The sequence below is a fragment of the Schistocerca cancellata genome, chromosome 5 (genome assembly GCF_023864275.1).
Source record: "Schistocerca cancellata isolate TAMUIC-IGC-003103 chromosome 5, iqSchCanc2.1, whole genome shotgun sequence".
Lineage (NCBI taxonomy): Eukaryota > Metazoa > Arthropoda > Insecta > Orthoptera > Acrididae > Schistocerca > Schistocerca cancellata.
Window position 1 is genome coordinate 664,733,045 of NC_064630.1, and position 13,476 is coordinate 664,746,520.

General features: G+C 41.3%; 1 protein-coding gene across 1 annotated transcript in view; it reads right to left on the reverse strand.

The window, feature by feature from the left end:
* Positions 1–1,667: 1,667 nt before the first annotated feature.
* LOC126188754 (neurotrimin-like) overlaps positions 1,668–13,476 on the reverse strand; it is a 336,147-nt gene continuing 324,338 nt past the window's right edge. The window contains exon 8 of the mRNA XM_049930363.1: positions 1,668–1,819. Within this exon, the coding sequence (XP_049786320.1) occupies positions 1,668–1,819 (152 nt within the window). The remainder of the gene's footprint in view (positions 1,820–13,476) is intronic.

Here is a 13,476-nt window from a genome sequence, read left to right on the forward strand (position 1 = left end):
TTTGAAAGTAGCTAATCTATAGTGTACATTTGTAGTCTCAACAACTAACCTGTAGTACACATTAGTAGTTTCACAGAATAAACATAAAGAATCGAACAGATGAATAAGGAAACAGTTGCATCACACATGCCGAAATAATAATAATAATAATAATAATAACAAAAAGAAGAAACAGAAGATTTATTTTTATTACCATTGCTACTTCCGCACGTCTGATGCAGTTACACCTTTATTCTTCTGTTATAATTTTTTTGTGCATTCTGAGAAACTACGACGAATATACAGTATAGGTTTGCTACTTTCAAATAAACGAAGCGAGTGTGGACTGCCAATCGAACACTGCTATAAATTGCGAACAGTCAATTCACACGTCAGGGACATGTTGTCCTATATAACAGTTTGATACTTACTACGGTACAGAAACTGGCATGACCAGGCCTCGGACTCGGGACCCTTGGTACGACAAACTAACTCTCTACCGATATCCCCTCGGGAGCTCTGCACGACAGACGAACACAGCTACGCTTTTTCTGTACTCCGCGGGTCAGATGTTACTTAATACTTACCGTTTACGCACGTTCTCCTGGATGACATCACACACCACAGAATATATCGGACTTTTGTTTGATACCCAGTATCGGACTTTTGTTTGATACCCAGTCGATATACTAAGTTTGGTACCGATCTGACTGTCTGAAATCTGGAGGTTTAGGTGTTAGCAAACCTAATTAATAATAATAATAATTTGTGGTAAGATCTTATAGGACCAAACTGCTACGGTGATCGGTCCCCAAGCTTACACACTAGTGAATCTAACTTAAACTAACTTACGCTGTGGACAACACACACACCCATGCCCGAGGGAGGACTCGAACCTCCGACGGGGTCAGCCCCGCGGACCGTGACAAGACGCCTAGACCGCGCGGCTACCCCGCGCAGCAAAACTATTTAAAATGTTGCTTTCGTTGGCCTGTGTTTGTTATGTGAAAGCATTTAGATTACAGAAAAAATTACGATTTTGAGGGCTATATTCACTCATAGTATGTTTGTACCATGTTCCATTTTAGAATCACGTCCTAGTTTATCCAGTTTTGGGGAGATGGTGTGCAATGTGAGGTTCACAATTCATTTCGTCCTTGAATGTTTACCTAAAACGTACACTGGTAGCAGTAAGAAGTTCGTCCACAACGTTTCCGAGGAAAATGATCGATATGGTAAGTAGGGGAGGATAGAAAGGGTTTTGTTACGTACACTTTTGGAATTACAATACAGGAAAAGACATCTCTTGATGCTGGAAGTCACATCAGTGAGTATATTTTCTGAGATCGAAATGTTCTTCTTTCCGCTAAGAAAGTGTTCTCCAGTCTACGAAAGATCCACAGCTGTCTTAATCGTCTCACACATCTAAGTAGCGTGTCTAGCACTCGTACTACTAGTCGGGCAGCGTGTTACGCCGTCCGCAGACGGGCACAGTCTTCGTCTGATACGGCGTCGGATGGGCGGCCGTCCGTCGACCAGATGGCGGTCGAGCCGGCGCTACGGTGCTCGCGGCCTAGCGCTGCCGTGGTGGTGCCAAAGCGGGGTCGTGATCCTTGTCGTGGTCGTTGTGGCGCGGTGCTGGGGGAGGGTCGTGCTGGCGGGAGGCTGTCGCGGGCGGCGGCGCCCTCTTACGGCGGCGGCGGCGGCAGCGGGAGGGGAAACAGGCGGGCCGAGGACAGCGCAGCCACCACCAGCAGCAGCAGCGGCAGCGGGGCGCCGCCGGGAGTCGACGCCGAGCCTCCGGGCGGCGCGTCGCGCAGTCGCTCGCGCACCTTCATGTCTGCCGGAGAGACAAAACATCCCAAAATGGTTAAGGCTTTCGTGGGTACTTGTTGACAAATTGTCTGTTGGCTTCTGTCTCGAGCTTATGGAGGGTGGTGGATGAGGATGAAGCTTTGACAATGCCAGCCACTTGTACTGGCGAATCTCAGAGAAACTGTCAGAAAAACGTCGGCCAAAAGAACCCGAGGTAGAAGCCAACAGGTAATCTGTAGACAAGAGATTGTACCAACTAAACATTAAAAGACGTGATGGCTACGCTAAGGCTGTCTTGTTTGAATAAGAAGATATATTCGTCACTGCTGACCAGTTTCGGTTACAATGTTCGCAGGAGAGCTTCTGTAAAATTTGGAAGGTAGGAAGCGAGATAATGGCAGAAGTACAGCTGTGAGGACGGGGCGTGAGTCGTTCTTGGGTAGCTCAGTTGGTAGAGCACTTGCCCGCGAAAGGCAAAGGTCCCGAGTTCGAGTGTCGCTCCGGCACACAGTTTTAATCTTGCAGGAAGTTTCGTGTCAGCGCACACTCCGCTGCAGAGTGAAAATCTCATTCTGGAAACATCCCCCAGGCTGTGGCTAAGCCATGTCTCCGCAATATCCTTTCTTTCAGGAGTGCTAGTTCTGCTAGGTTGGCAGGAGAGCTTCTGTAAAGTTTGGAAGGTAGGAGGCGAGATACTGGCAGAAGTAGAGCTGTGAGGACGGGGCGTGAGTCGTGCTTGGGTAGCCCAGTTGGAAGAACACTTGCCCGCGAAAGGCAAAGGTCCCGAGTTCGAGTCTCGGTCCGGCACACAGTTTTAATCTTCCAGGAAGTTTCGTGTCAGCGCACACTCCGCTGCAGAGTGAAAATCTCATTCTGGAAACATCCCCCAGGCTGTGGCTAGGCCATGTCTCCGCAGTATCCTTTCTTTCAGGAGTGTTAGTTCTGCTAGGTTCGCAGGAGAGCTTCTGTAAAGTTTGGAAGGTAGGAGGCGAGATACTGGCAGAAGTAAAGCAGTGAGGACGGGGCGTGAGTCGTGCTTAGGTAGCTCAGTTGAAAGAGCACTTGCCCGCGAAAGGCAAAGGTCCCGAGTTCGAGTCTCGGTCCGGCACACAGTTTTAATCTTCCAGGAAGTTTCGTGTCAGCGCACACTCCGCTGCAGAGTGAAAATCTCATTCTACAATGTCATTATTACATGCGACGTGCAATTACGAATATGCCAGTAAACCGCCGATTCTTTAAGAATCGCACTCCATGTATAAAGCAGCTTCAAAACTGTAATTACTTTACAAATCAGTTAAAGTGTTACTTACTTGACGTGAAGCATGTGAAGGAGAAAAAGTTTTGAAAAGCTCTGAAATTACGTTTAAAATTTGTTGAAAGTAGCTACTGCTCTCGTTCTGAAACAGTGGATGAATATAATATGGGTAATCTACATCTACATGGATACTCTGCAAATCACATTTAAGTGCCCGGCAGAGGGTTCATTGTACCACCTTCACAATTCTCTATTATTCCAATCTCGTATAGTGCGTGGAAAGAATGAACACCTATATCTTTCCGTACGAGCTCTGATTTCCCTTATTTTATCGTGGTGATCTTTCCGCCCTATGTAGGTCGGTGTCAACAAAATGCGTTTGCATTTGGAAGAGAAAGGTGGTGATTGGAATTTCACGATAAGATTCCGTCGCAACGAAAAACGCCTTTCTTTTAATGATTTCCAGCCCAAATCCTGTATCATTTCTGTGACACTCTCTCCCATATTTTTCGATAATACAAAACGTGCTGCCTTTCTTTGAACTTTTTTTATGTACTCCGTCAATCCTATCTAGTAAGAATCCCCAACCGCCCAGCAGTATTATAAAAGAGGACGGACAAGCGTAGTGTAGGCAGTCTCCTTAGTAAGTCTGTTACATTTTCTAAGTGACCGACGCCAATAAAACGCAGCCTTTGGTGAGCCTTCTCGATCTGAAATCCCTTGTCAGTAGCACTCAGCACTTCATGTGAATAAAGAGTTAGTTGTGTTTCACAGGAGCGATGTTTTCTAAACCCATGCTGACTGTGTCAATAGACCGTTTACTTCGAGGTAATTCACAATGTTCGAACACAATATATATTTTAAATCCTGCTTCATATCGACGTTAACGATATAGGCCTGTAATTTAGTGGATTACTCCTACTACCTTTCTTGAATATTGGTGTGACCCGTGTAACTTTCCAGTCTTTGGGTACGGATCTTTCGTCGAGCGAACGGTTGTATATGATGTTAAGCAGAAGCTGGTTCTACACGCATCTCAATGTTTATAACGTAATATCTCCACAGCTATGTGTCCTACAATGATATAATTTTGGAGATACATTCAGTGAGATAGACTTGAGGGAAAAAAGAAAAAGACCATGAACCACGAAGGAATTAGCCGAACGGAACGGAAATCGGTAGCTGTGATGTACGTTTACAGACAAACAAATGATTACAGTTTCTTTGAAACTGTATGATTTTCTTAAAGAGAAAGAGCTTTGCAAATTGAGTAACTCAGTAAGGCTGTAGTCCACCTCTGGTGATTATGTAAGTGGTTATTTATCTTGGCATAGATTGTTAGACACAGTTTCTGAGTTGTCGTCAGGGCCTACAGCAGATTTCCGTAGCGCGGTCGATAGTAGTTTGTTTGTTTTAAAAGCTAGTGACCGCTTGTTGGCGTTAGTCAGCCAGTCAGTCAGGCAGCAGTAGCCGGCCAAGACACAAGCAGCAACAGAGAAGTGATATTGTGACTTTTACGCGTTCCTAACCAGGAGGGAATTTCATAATATGTTTGCTTTAACAGTTTAGTTTCTTGAGTTTCTGCGTGCTAATTTAATGTTTAATATCCACAGTTCGCAGTTAGGTAGCAAATAGTATGGTACTGTGTTGAACTGTAACTTTGTGACACGTATTGTAATATTTTGGCAATTGACGTCTGATGCTGCTGAATTCCAGTGCCTGTTGGCTTCTCAGACGGAAAAAACCTGACTGATATTTCATTGGTATTTTGGATATTCATTGTTATTTTGTATTTCATTTCTTATTTTTAAACTAATGCAGATTTCAAATTTAATCTAGAGGTAGAACCCAACTCGAACTGGTTTGAGGAATCATCCTGGTATTATCTTGCAGCGACTAGACAAAACTACATTTTCCTCATGGTAGAAACGCATGCGGTTGAAGCTACCCATATGCAAAAGCTTTCAATTGACTGCTGCCTGTCAGTCACTTTTTAGGTTAGCACAGACAACAGTCTTCAACACAACCGGCTTTCGACAGGTCTCTTAACTTTGAAGTGGCCCATGACGTTCCAAAATAATGTTGTCGAGTGTCACGTGACCGCCGAAAGTAGACAGTTTGCAGAGAAGACCATTATCAGAACTCAGAACTCAGAACTTTCGTCAAGCTTAAGACTTCCGCTGAAAAGAGCGTCGGGACTTCTCTAATGGTCTGAAGTTGGTTTTTGAGTATCAAAAGAGAGCCATGAACCTACGCTCCCGTATCGTTGGCGAATACTTTGGCAGATTATCATTCTTCTGATGGTGTAATTTCGACGTATAGAGTGTTACTACACACCATAGACATGTAGATTCATTAATGCAATGTATGTATCTTTTTTCTCCTGATTAATAATTAATTGTGTGTTAGGAAAAGACGACAGGAGAGCCTAACAAAAATAACGCGAGTGAGCAATACACACGAAAGCCCATACCCAGAACTATTTACGTCATTCACAAATGATAATGACTCAAACCGACCCTGTAACGATAGTGTCCATTAATGTGAGTAGGCGCGCGCGCGTATGTGTGTGTGTGTGTGTGTGTGTGTGTGTGTGTGTGTGTGTGTTTTTCATGTGAAGGTGTGGGAGGAGGAGCAGGGAAGGTGTGAGTAATAATTTTTTTCTCTGAAGTTCGAAGTGGTGTGCTTCAACGTTTCTGAATCCCTGAAAACGGGGGTGTAGACAACACTTGTTTCTCTTTTATATGCGTTGTACTAGAAGTTACAGTGCTCATCTTCCTTTTGCTTAGTACTTTAGTGATAGTGGATATCCACAATTTATTATCAGAAAATAATAACATATTTAACACATTGACTGCCATGGTATAGTTGGGTTACCGACCCCTTGGGGCCATTTACTTCACTTACTTTTTTTCAATATCCTGTTTTAGTTTGCTCCAAGTACACTTGTTAAGTGCAAATAAAGTGAAAATATGGCATTTTAGTACCTTTTATTAAATTTTTTGTGTTGGTTACGTATGATTCACATGGTCCCAGTGTAAAGGTACCAGGTGTGTCACTTTCTATGTCGCTAATAATTTTAGGTTTGTGCTCCTGTCAGTTTTTCATTTCACAGCATTATTTGTGTACAGTTCCATTATTGCTTTCCTGCATTGATGCTACAGTCTTTATTCAGTGTTGTTTGCTCCGTAACAAAGTGATATTGTGGCAGAAGAAAAGTCTCATAGAAGTTATGAAGTTGAACAAAGGCATGTGCTGCAGCTTTTAGATTAAGTTATGGACATAAGTGATGAAGATTCTGTGTCTCTATTTGGTGATAGCTCAGACCAATTTTTACCAGAGGAGACCAGAAACGAAACTGGAAGTTCTGATGGTAGTATCACATCAGTGAAGGTAGGAAGAAGAGTTTTATGTCTACATTCAGTCAAAGAACCAGACTTCACAGCTGTAAAAACCAGGCAACAAAGCACCTCTAACCGTGTTAGTGCCATAACTACTGCAGTTGGTTCAGGTTCAATTGAAGTAAGTGTAATATCAAAAAGTTCTGAAGACGAAGATGACACACTCAGAACAAATTCTAATGAGAATGTCCAGGGGCCAGTTACGGGTAAAAATATGGAAAACTTTACATTTATTCATTCCAGTTCTGGTGTAAATGCTTCATTTGCACTAACTCTCAAAGGCAAGACACCATACTATTTCTTCAAATATTTTGTAACTGATGAAATTTTAGAATGTGTGACTCAACAAACTAATTCCTACGCAAAACAAGTCTTAGAAAGTCAGTCAGCAAATGTTAATTCACGACTGAAAAAGTGGACTGATGTCAGCAAAACTGAAATTGAACAATTTTTAGGATTTTTGTTATGGATGTCACTAAATGTAAAACCGAGGATTCCAAATTGGTCAAGAAATATGCTCTATCAGAAAAATGTAAAAAATGTTATACCACGCAACCGTTTTGAACTGCTTTTACGTATGTGACATTTATCCGATAACAACCAGTGCCCTCCGGGAAACCGCGTATTCAAAATTCAACCTCTTATTGATAAATTACTGCAGAGATTTAAAAGTGCAGTTGTGCCAGAGAAAGAAGTTTGCATTGACGAAACACTTGTGCCATTTCGAGGAAGACTAAGTTTCATTCAGTATATAAAGAATAAGCGCCATAAATTCGGAATTAAATTGTTCATATTTTGTCTAAAGGGTGGCTACACCTGGAACATGAAAGTTTACTCTGGGAAGAATGAGAATCCTGGGGTTCCTCTTGCCACATCTGTTGTTATGAGCCTGATGAGTGGATTACTAAATGAGGGCAGAATCTTATATACAGACAATTTTTACACAAGTATTCATCTAGCACACCAGCTTCTTGAACAATCAACACATTTAGTTGGTACTCGAAGATCGAACAGAAAATTGAATCCTCAAGATGCTGTACAGGCAAAACTGAAGAAGGGGGGACACAAAGCAAAGGAAAGTACCACAGGTGTAGTAGTACTGACACAGAAAGATAAGAGGGATATTCTGATGCTGAGTGTTCATGGAGAAGAAGAAGCAGAAGTTCAAACCAGGAAGGGCACAAAGAAAAAACCAGCAATGATAACTGACTATAAACAGTCAAAGTCTTTTATAGATCTTTCTGACCAAATGAAATCGTACTCGCATTGTCTAAGGCGGGATGTGAAATGGTACAGGAAGCTTGCAATTGAATTGTTGACAGGGTCCACACTGGTAAATGCTCATGTGATTTACCGATACATCAACAACAAGAGGATCTCAATCACAGAATTCAAAGAGGAAGTGACTTTGAGACTACACCACACAGAAGATGCCGATGAGCCCGAGACATCTCTCACCAAAGCTACCGCGCTACCTGCAGATTGTACACTTGTGAGCATGGGAGCAGCCAGACGTAGGTGTACCGTGTGCTATAAAAAATGAAGAATGAATTTGAACGAAAGAAAGCTGTCAATAAACGCAAACAAACTGCATGGAAATGTAAGAATTGAGACTCATATTGTTGCGTAGTGTTTTCTCATAAAGCATAGTGCATACAAGTGTTAGAGAAACAAAGTGGAATAAATCTAAATTTTTCAGTTTCATTGTTGTTGCAATTAGAGTTAAAGAATGTAAATAAAACTGTATGTGATTTGCAATCTACTGTGTAAGTAATATGTCAAACTAAATAATACATAAATAATAAAAAGAAGAAAAGTCCAATACGACTGAGCCATGTGAGTGATATATAACTCACGAATTCAAACGTCAATAACTACTTTTGAGCTCTTGAAAACCGTAGGTCACGAACATCATTTGTTACTGGGACCATAACCTACTATAACAAGAAGTCACAGCATGCTCCTGTGAGTTATAAATGTACCACAGAGCTTTAAATGGAAAACTTTCCGTGAGTTGTATTTACTTCACGTCGTCCGAAGAGAACACTTCCTGTGAGTTATATTTAACTCACGTGGCAGTCAATGTGTTAAAATGTTCTCTTTTAGAATGATGGCTTCACGTACTCCAAATCGTTATTTGCTTTGAAGGTATATTTATTTAGTACAGCGGTTAGTACTGTCTGTGGTGAAATGTTGAAGTGTTGACATTAATACTAATATCCTGAAGCATGAAAGGAAGACGTTTTGGCAGCCTCATGTGTTTGAAGTAGTATGAGGCGCGTTAAAGCTGCCCTATATTTTTGTAAATGAAAAAACTATTGTGGCCTCCAGTCTGGTGTATACTCTTCAATTTGACGGCACTTCGGCACCTTGCGTATTAACTGCATTACTTATTTATTGAACCAGCTTCTCACTTGGTCTCACGAGTGGATACGAGCATCAGGAACGCAACAATTGTCGAAGACCACACTGGGGCGGCGATTTTGAATTTCCGGGGCGGAAGGAGACATAATATGCATGATTTAGAGAACATACCCAAGTTGGTCAATTATTTTTGTTCTTTAATAATTTACGCTAAGTACGGAACCGCTATTGCTTGTACAAGTTTAAATTACCGACAGTATAACAATGTCAGAATATTTTATATAGAAGATTGTCCCATTAATGACAGTTTCGTTCAGCTTAAAGGAGACACAGAAAACTGTTAAATACGATGAAGTGAGCGGAAAATGGTAACTAGATGTTACACTGAGTTCAATCATGACAAATAAATGGAATTATTTTAATTATTGATGTTACATTTTTCCCAATTTTAACGTCCTGTGAACAATAATTTTTAGCGAAGATCAGTGTACAAGGTGGAAGCTTCATTACAAATTTCCCTTTTTTCCTTCTTGTTTAGGGACCGATGACCGTAGCAGTCTGGTCCCTTTAATCCCCCAAACCAACCAACCTTCTTGTTTTGCGTACATTTCATTCTCGTACCGGTTTTTTCCTAAAATGCTTTTATTCATTATCGCTTTGTTTTTCGTATTCTAACGACGTGAGTGTGGAGTCATTACGGAAATCAATTTCATTAGAATTTTCTTTTTTAAGTAAGGCGTACCTCTCTATTTCTTACCAAGGAGTTTATCAGACTGGATACAATAACAATTTCAAAATGCGGGATGGAAGTAAACGGACGGAAATTTTACGATCCTTCCTCTTAATTAAGGAGAAAACTTAATACACGTTTTACTTTCACGCGCAAAGCCGCTGCGGCGGCGCTGGCGCGAAATTCCTTTCTTTAAGTATCCTCGTGGCTTAAAAACAACGGAGAATAAAATTAGCATATAGATTATCTTAATTCCCTGAAATTAATTTTTCCTGCTCAGATTCAGGGAAAATGAATTTCGACAAATCGCTTAAAACATAGCGAGACTATACGTATTCGTTAAATAATTAGTTCCTGCTATTCTTCAGAACTGAAGACAGATGGTGGAAAGAATTTTTAAACGTCGTCGTAAAGGATAATCTAGTTTATTTGAAGGATATGATGTTACAAAAATTGACATGCCATTTTACTAAATCCTGAGCCTTAGAACATTGATAATAAAGTGAACACGGGCAGTGGCAATATAACAATGAATTACTGAACACTGGCGACATCTGAAGATATAATTGAGTAGATTCTGTTTCTACGTGTTATTAATATTTATTGAGTTTGAATTTATTTGAAACCGTTTGAGGGTGAAGAAATCACTAAATATTTAACCTTAATTTTCTGCTTTCAGAATTTTCAGATAGACACAGAACCATGGAATCGTCCGGAAACTGCATTATAGAATAAATGCTATTATAGACAATAAATTACATTTTTTGAGTTAAATAACGCAAAATGTCAGATAGATCGAAGTTTTTCTAGGGAATCATGAAGAGATACGTAAGTTCATTCTTCATTGTTCGACAGCAGAATTTATTTATTTGTAGTCTTCTTTTCAATAAAGGAATAAATTTTTATGAGATATCCGACCAATTTGTTTTCATAGTAGAAATTCTTTCCTCAAATCCCATGTGATAACGGTGGCAAGCCTCTTCTGTAATTTAAGAATATTTTGAACGTAAGAAATCTAAATCCTTTAGTAAAGAGATCCCCTCCTTATCATTTTCTTAAATTTTTCTGGTGTCGCATCTCTTAAAAATAATGTGTGATACAGAATTATTTTTTAACACGCACCCATTGATGTCTTAGTATTTCATATGGTTTGTCGCTGTCTTGACATGTCTTTTTATCTCTGTCTAATCTCCACTGCACTAGCCTTCGTAAGCTATTTCAATTATTTTAATCTCTGTCTGTCTCCAATAATTTTCTACTCTACTGATCCTCACATTGACTTGGTTAACTGTTACGTACCGCCTTTCATATTGCCTGCATCACACTTTGATAAAGCTAACAAATCAGTAATGCCGAACCATATAGACGAAACAGGGGACACTGTTGCAATAGAAGACAATCTTCAAGTACTGAACATCTCAGAGAAGAGCTGAACAAGGGACATCTTGGAGGAAACGAAAATCTTCATTCATGGTCAAAAGTGGAGAAACGAGATCCTAAACGAAATTGCAGATTTCGAGTACTCACGTATCTTCACCAAAATCAATTCATTAGTGTTCAGATGGAAAACATGTAACGATTAAGAAAATGCACAGAGTGTGTTCCAATATCAAATCTTACTAATTCTTAAAAATAATCTCTATGTTGTCGTTATTAACATTCGATTGTCACGGTCTCTCTCAATGTGATAATATATTTCGCCGCACAACGTCAGAGGTGCGTCAGCAAGATATACAGAACACAAAGAAAGTGACAGATAACACCAGAATCGACACATCGATGGTTAAATCGAAACAAGCTTTGTTTCGACCGACACCTTGTTTCTGCTGCACAGTAAAGTTGATGGCGTTTTTTAAAGTGCCCTTTTCTTGGTTGTAAACAATGACTAGCAAGAACCTGGGAGTCCTAGAAATTGAGGTAACAAAACACACAACGAGAAGACAACCTTTTCATCATGAACAAAGTAAGTGATTATTTAAATTTTTTATTTGAACAGCAAACCAGTAAGAGTAATGAATATTACCTTATATTAGGTTATCCTTATTTTGCTCCACAGGATGGTCAAAGCACAAGGTTATCCTTCTTTTGCTCCACAGGATGGTCAAAGCACATGACGAGAATATAAGGATTCACTTTAGTATCTACATAAAATGTTGTTAAACTGTTTTTGTATTCGCATGGGTAGCCTGAAGATGTGACCTTTAACTCTAAACATGTTGCAGTGGATATTTGGGGCTTGGAATCCATGCGCAGCTGTTAGGGAAAGAGTGCTGGTCCCAAAAATTTCCCGCACCGGTGTGCAGACATCGCTTTTGTCCGAAGAGGCGAAAAACAGTCTATCTAGATCTACCAGTTTGGCGTTTCTGGCCGCAGAAAGGACAGGGGTGCAGGCGAGAAAGTAGGTCGCCTGGTCGAGGCGTTTCGACAGTGTTACAAATGCCAGTTCTGTATAGAGAAGGTGGCCAAAAAAATCTACAAGTGTCCATGTTCGCGTTGGACCAAATGCTGCAGACGGAGCTCTCAGGTTGTGCCGTTCCTCTGCCTGCTGACTTTTTTGGGACGCCTCGGGCCTTCAGAAGAATTTTAGAATGGAAGGCAATATTTATGGCGGCTCTGAAATGATCTACATTTGGACGCAAAATAATTTCTCTTATTTTAGCTGAGGCCCCTGGTCGGACTTGCTGTAACGTTTGGCCCATCAAGATAATGGTCTCTGTGATAAATTGGTTGTTCACTTTAGGCCCAAACGAAAACTCTCTAAACACACTGCCTAAAGATGCTATGGGTAACACCATTCGGGATCATATCTTCTTTCCCTCCTCTGCAGAAATTTACGAGTCAGTGATTGACTGCATCTCCAGCAGGAAAAAGAATGTTATTAACTTTGGTTAGAGGTGGTCTGGAGGTTGGACCGACGAGCTATAGGGGAAAGCGGAGAGGGAGAGGCAGAAGAGAGAGAAGATAGACCGAAGGAATTAACCTCAAAGGAGATGAAGAAATTAGTCACTAAGGAGACGAAGGAGATACGGATGGTAGCGTAACAGCTTGTTGAAAGTACAGAGCAGGCTAAGTAGGAAGTCATGGGTGTTACTGGAGAGGTACAAAACGTCAGAAAAATATCAAAAGAGACGCGAGAGGTCGCGAACGAGGTAAAACGGATGTTAGAGCCACAAGATTAGTAGCCCTAGGTTCACCCAAGGACGCTTTTCAAGTAAAACACGTCAAAACCGAAGTCTGCAAAACCAAAAAAAGGTTTGCCATGCTCCAAAACAGGGAAAGTGGATCATCCAGGAAATGCAGGAAAAAATCAGCGAGAACGTACAGCTCATCGAACAGACTGAGAACAAACAGGCAGAAATGTCAGAGGTCAAAGAAGAACTGACCCGGATCATTTCACAGAAAACGAGCTAGCAAAATACGTGCACCAAGCACATGAGTGGGTTGCGCAATTAGAAGCGCAGGCTGGTACGGCAGCACTCCCGTGTGACCATGGTAGGAGAGAAGAGCATATGTTACGACATTTCCATACGCAGTATGAGGCTACATCACCCGCACAACGGCGAATGCCGCAGAACACGTCAGCCGCCATAGGGTGCACGACAGAGCGCGCGCCTTCGGTGATGCAAACTATGGCAGAAACCGAACGAGAGCACAATTGTGTAGTCTTCAGCGAACGGAACCCATCTGACGACACAAGAGCAGGCCTTAACAGTGCACAAGGATCGTTGGGATAACAATTTGTGGAGACACGTGCTGCAGAAACACAAACATTTCTTATCTATTCAAAATAGGGAAAATTCGTTTGCAGGAAATGGCGAAGCCGGCCAGTGTGGCCGAATGGTTCTACTCGCTTCAGTCCGGAACCGTGCTGCTGCTACGGTCGCAGGTCGAATCCTGTTTGGATGTGTGTGATATCCTTAGGTTAGTTAGGT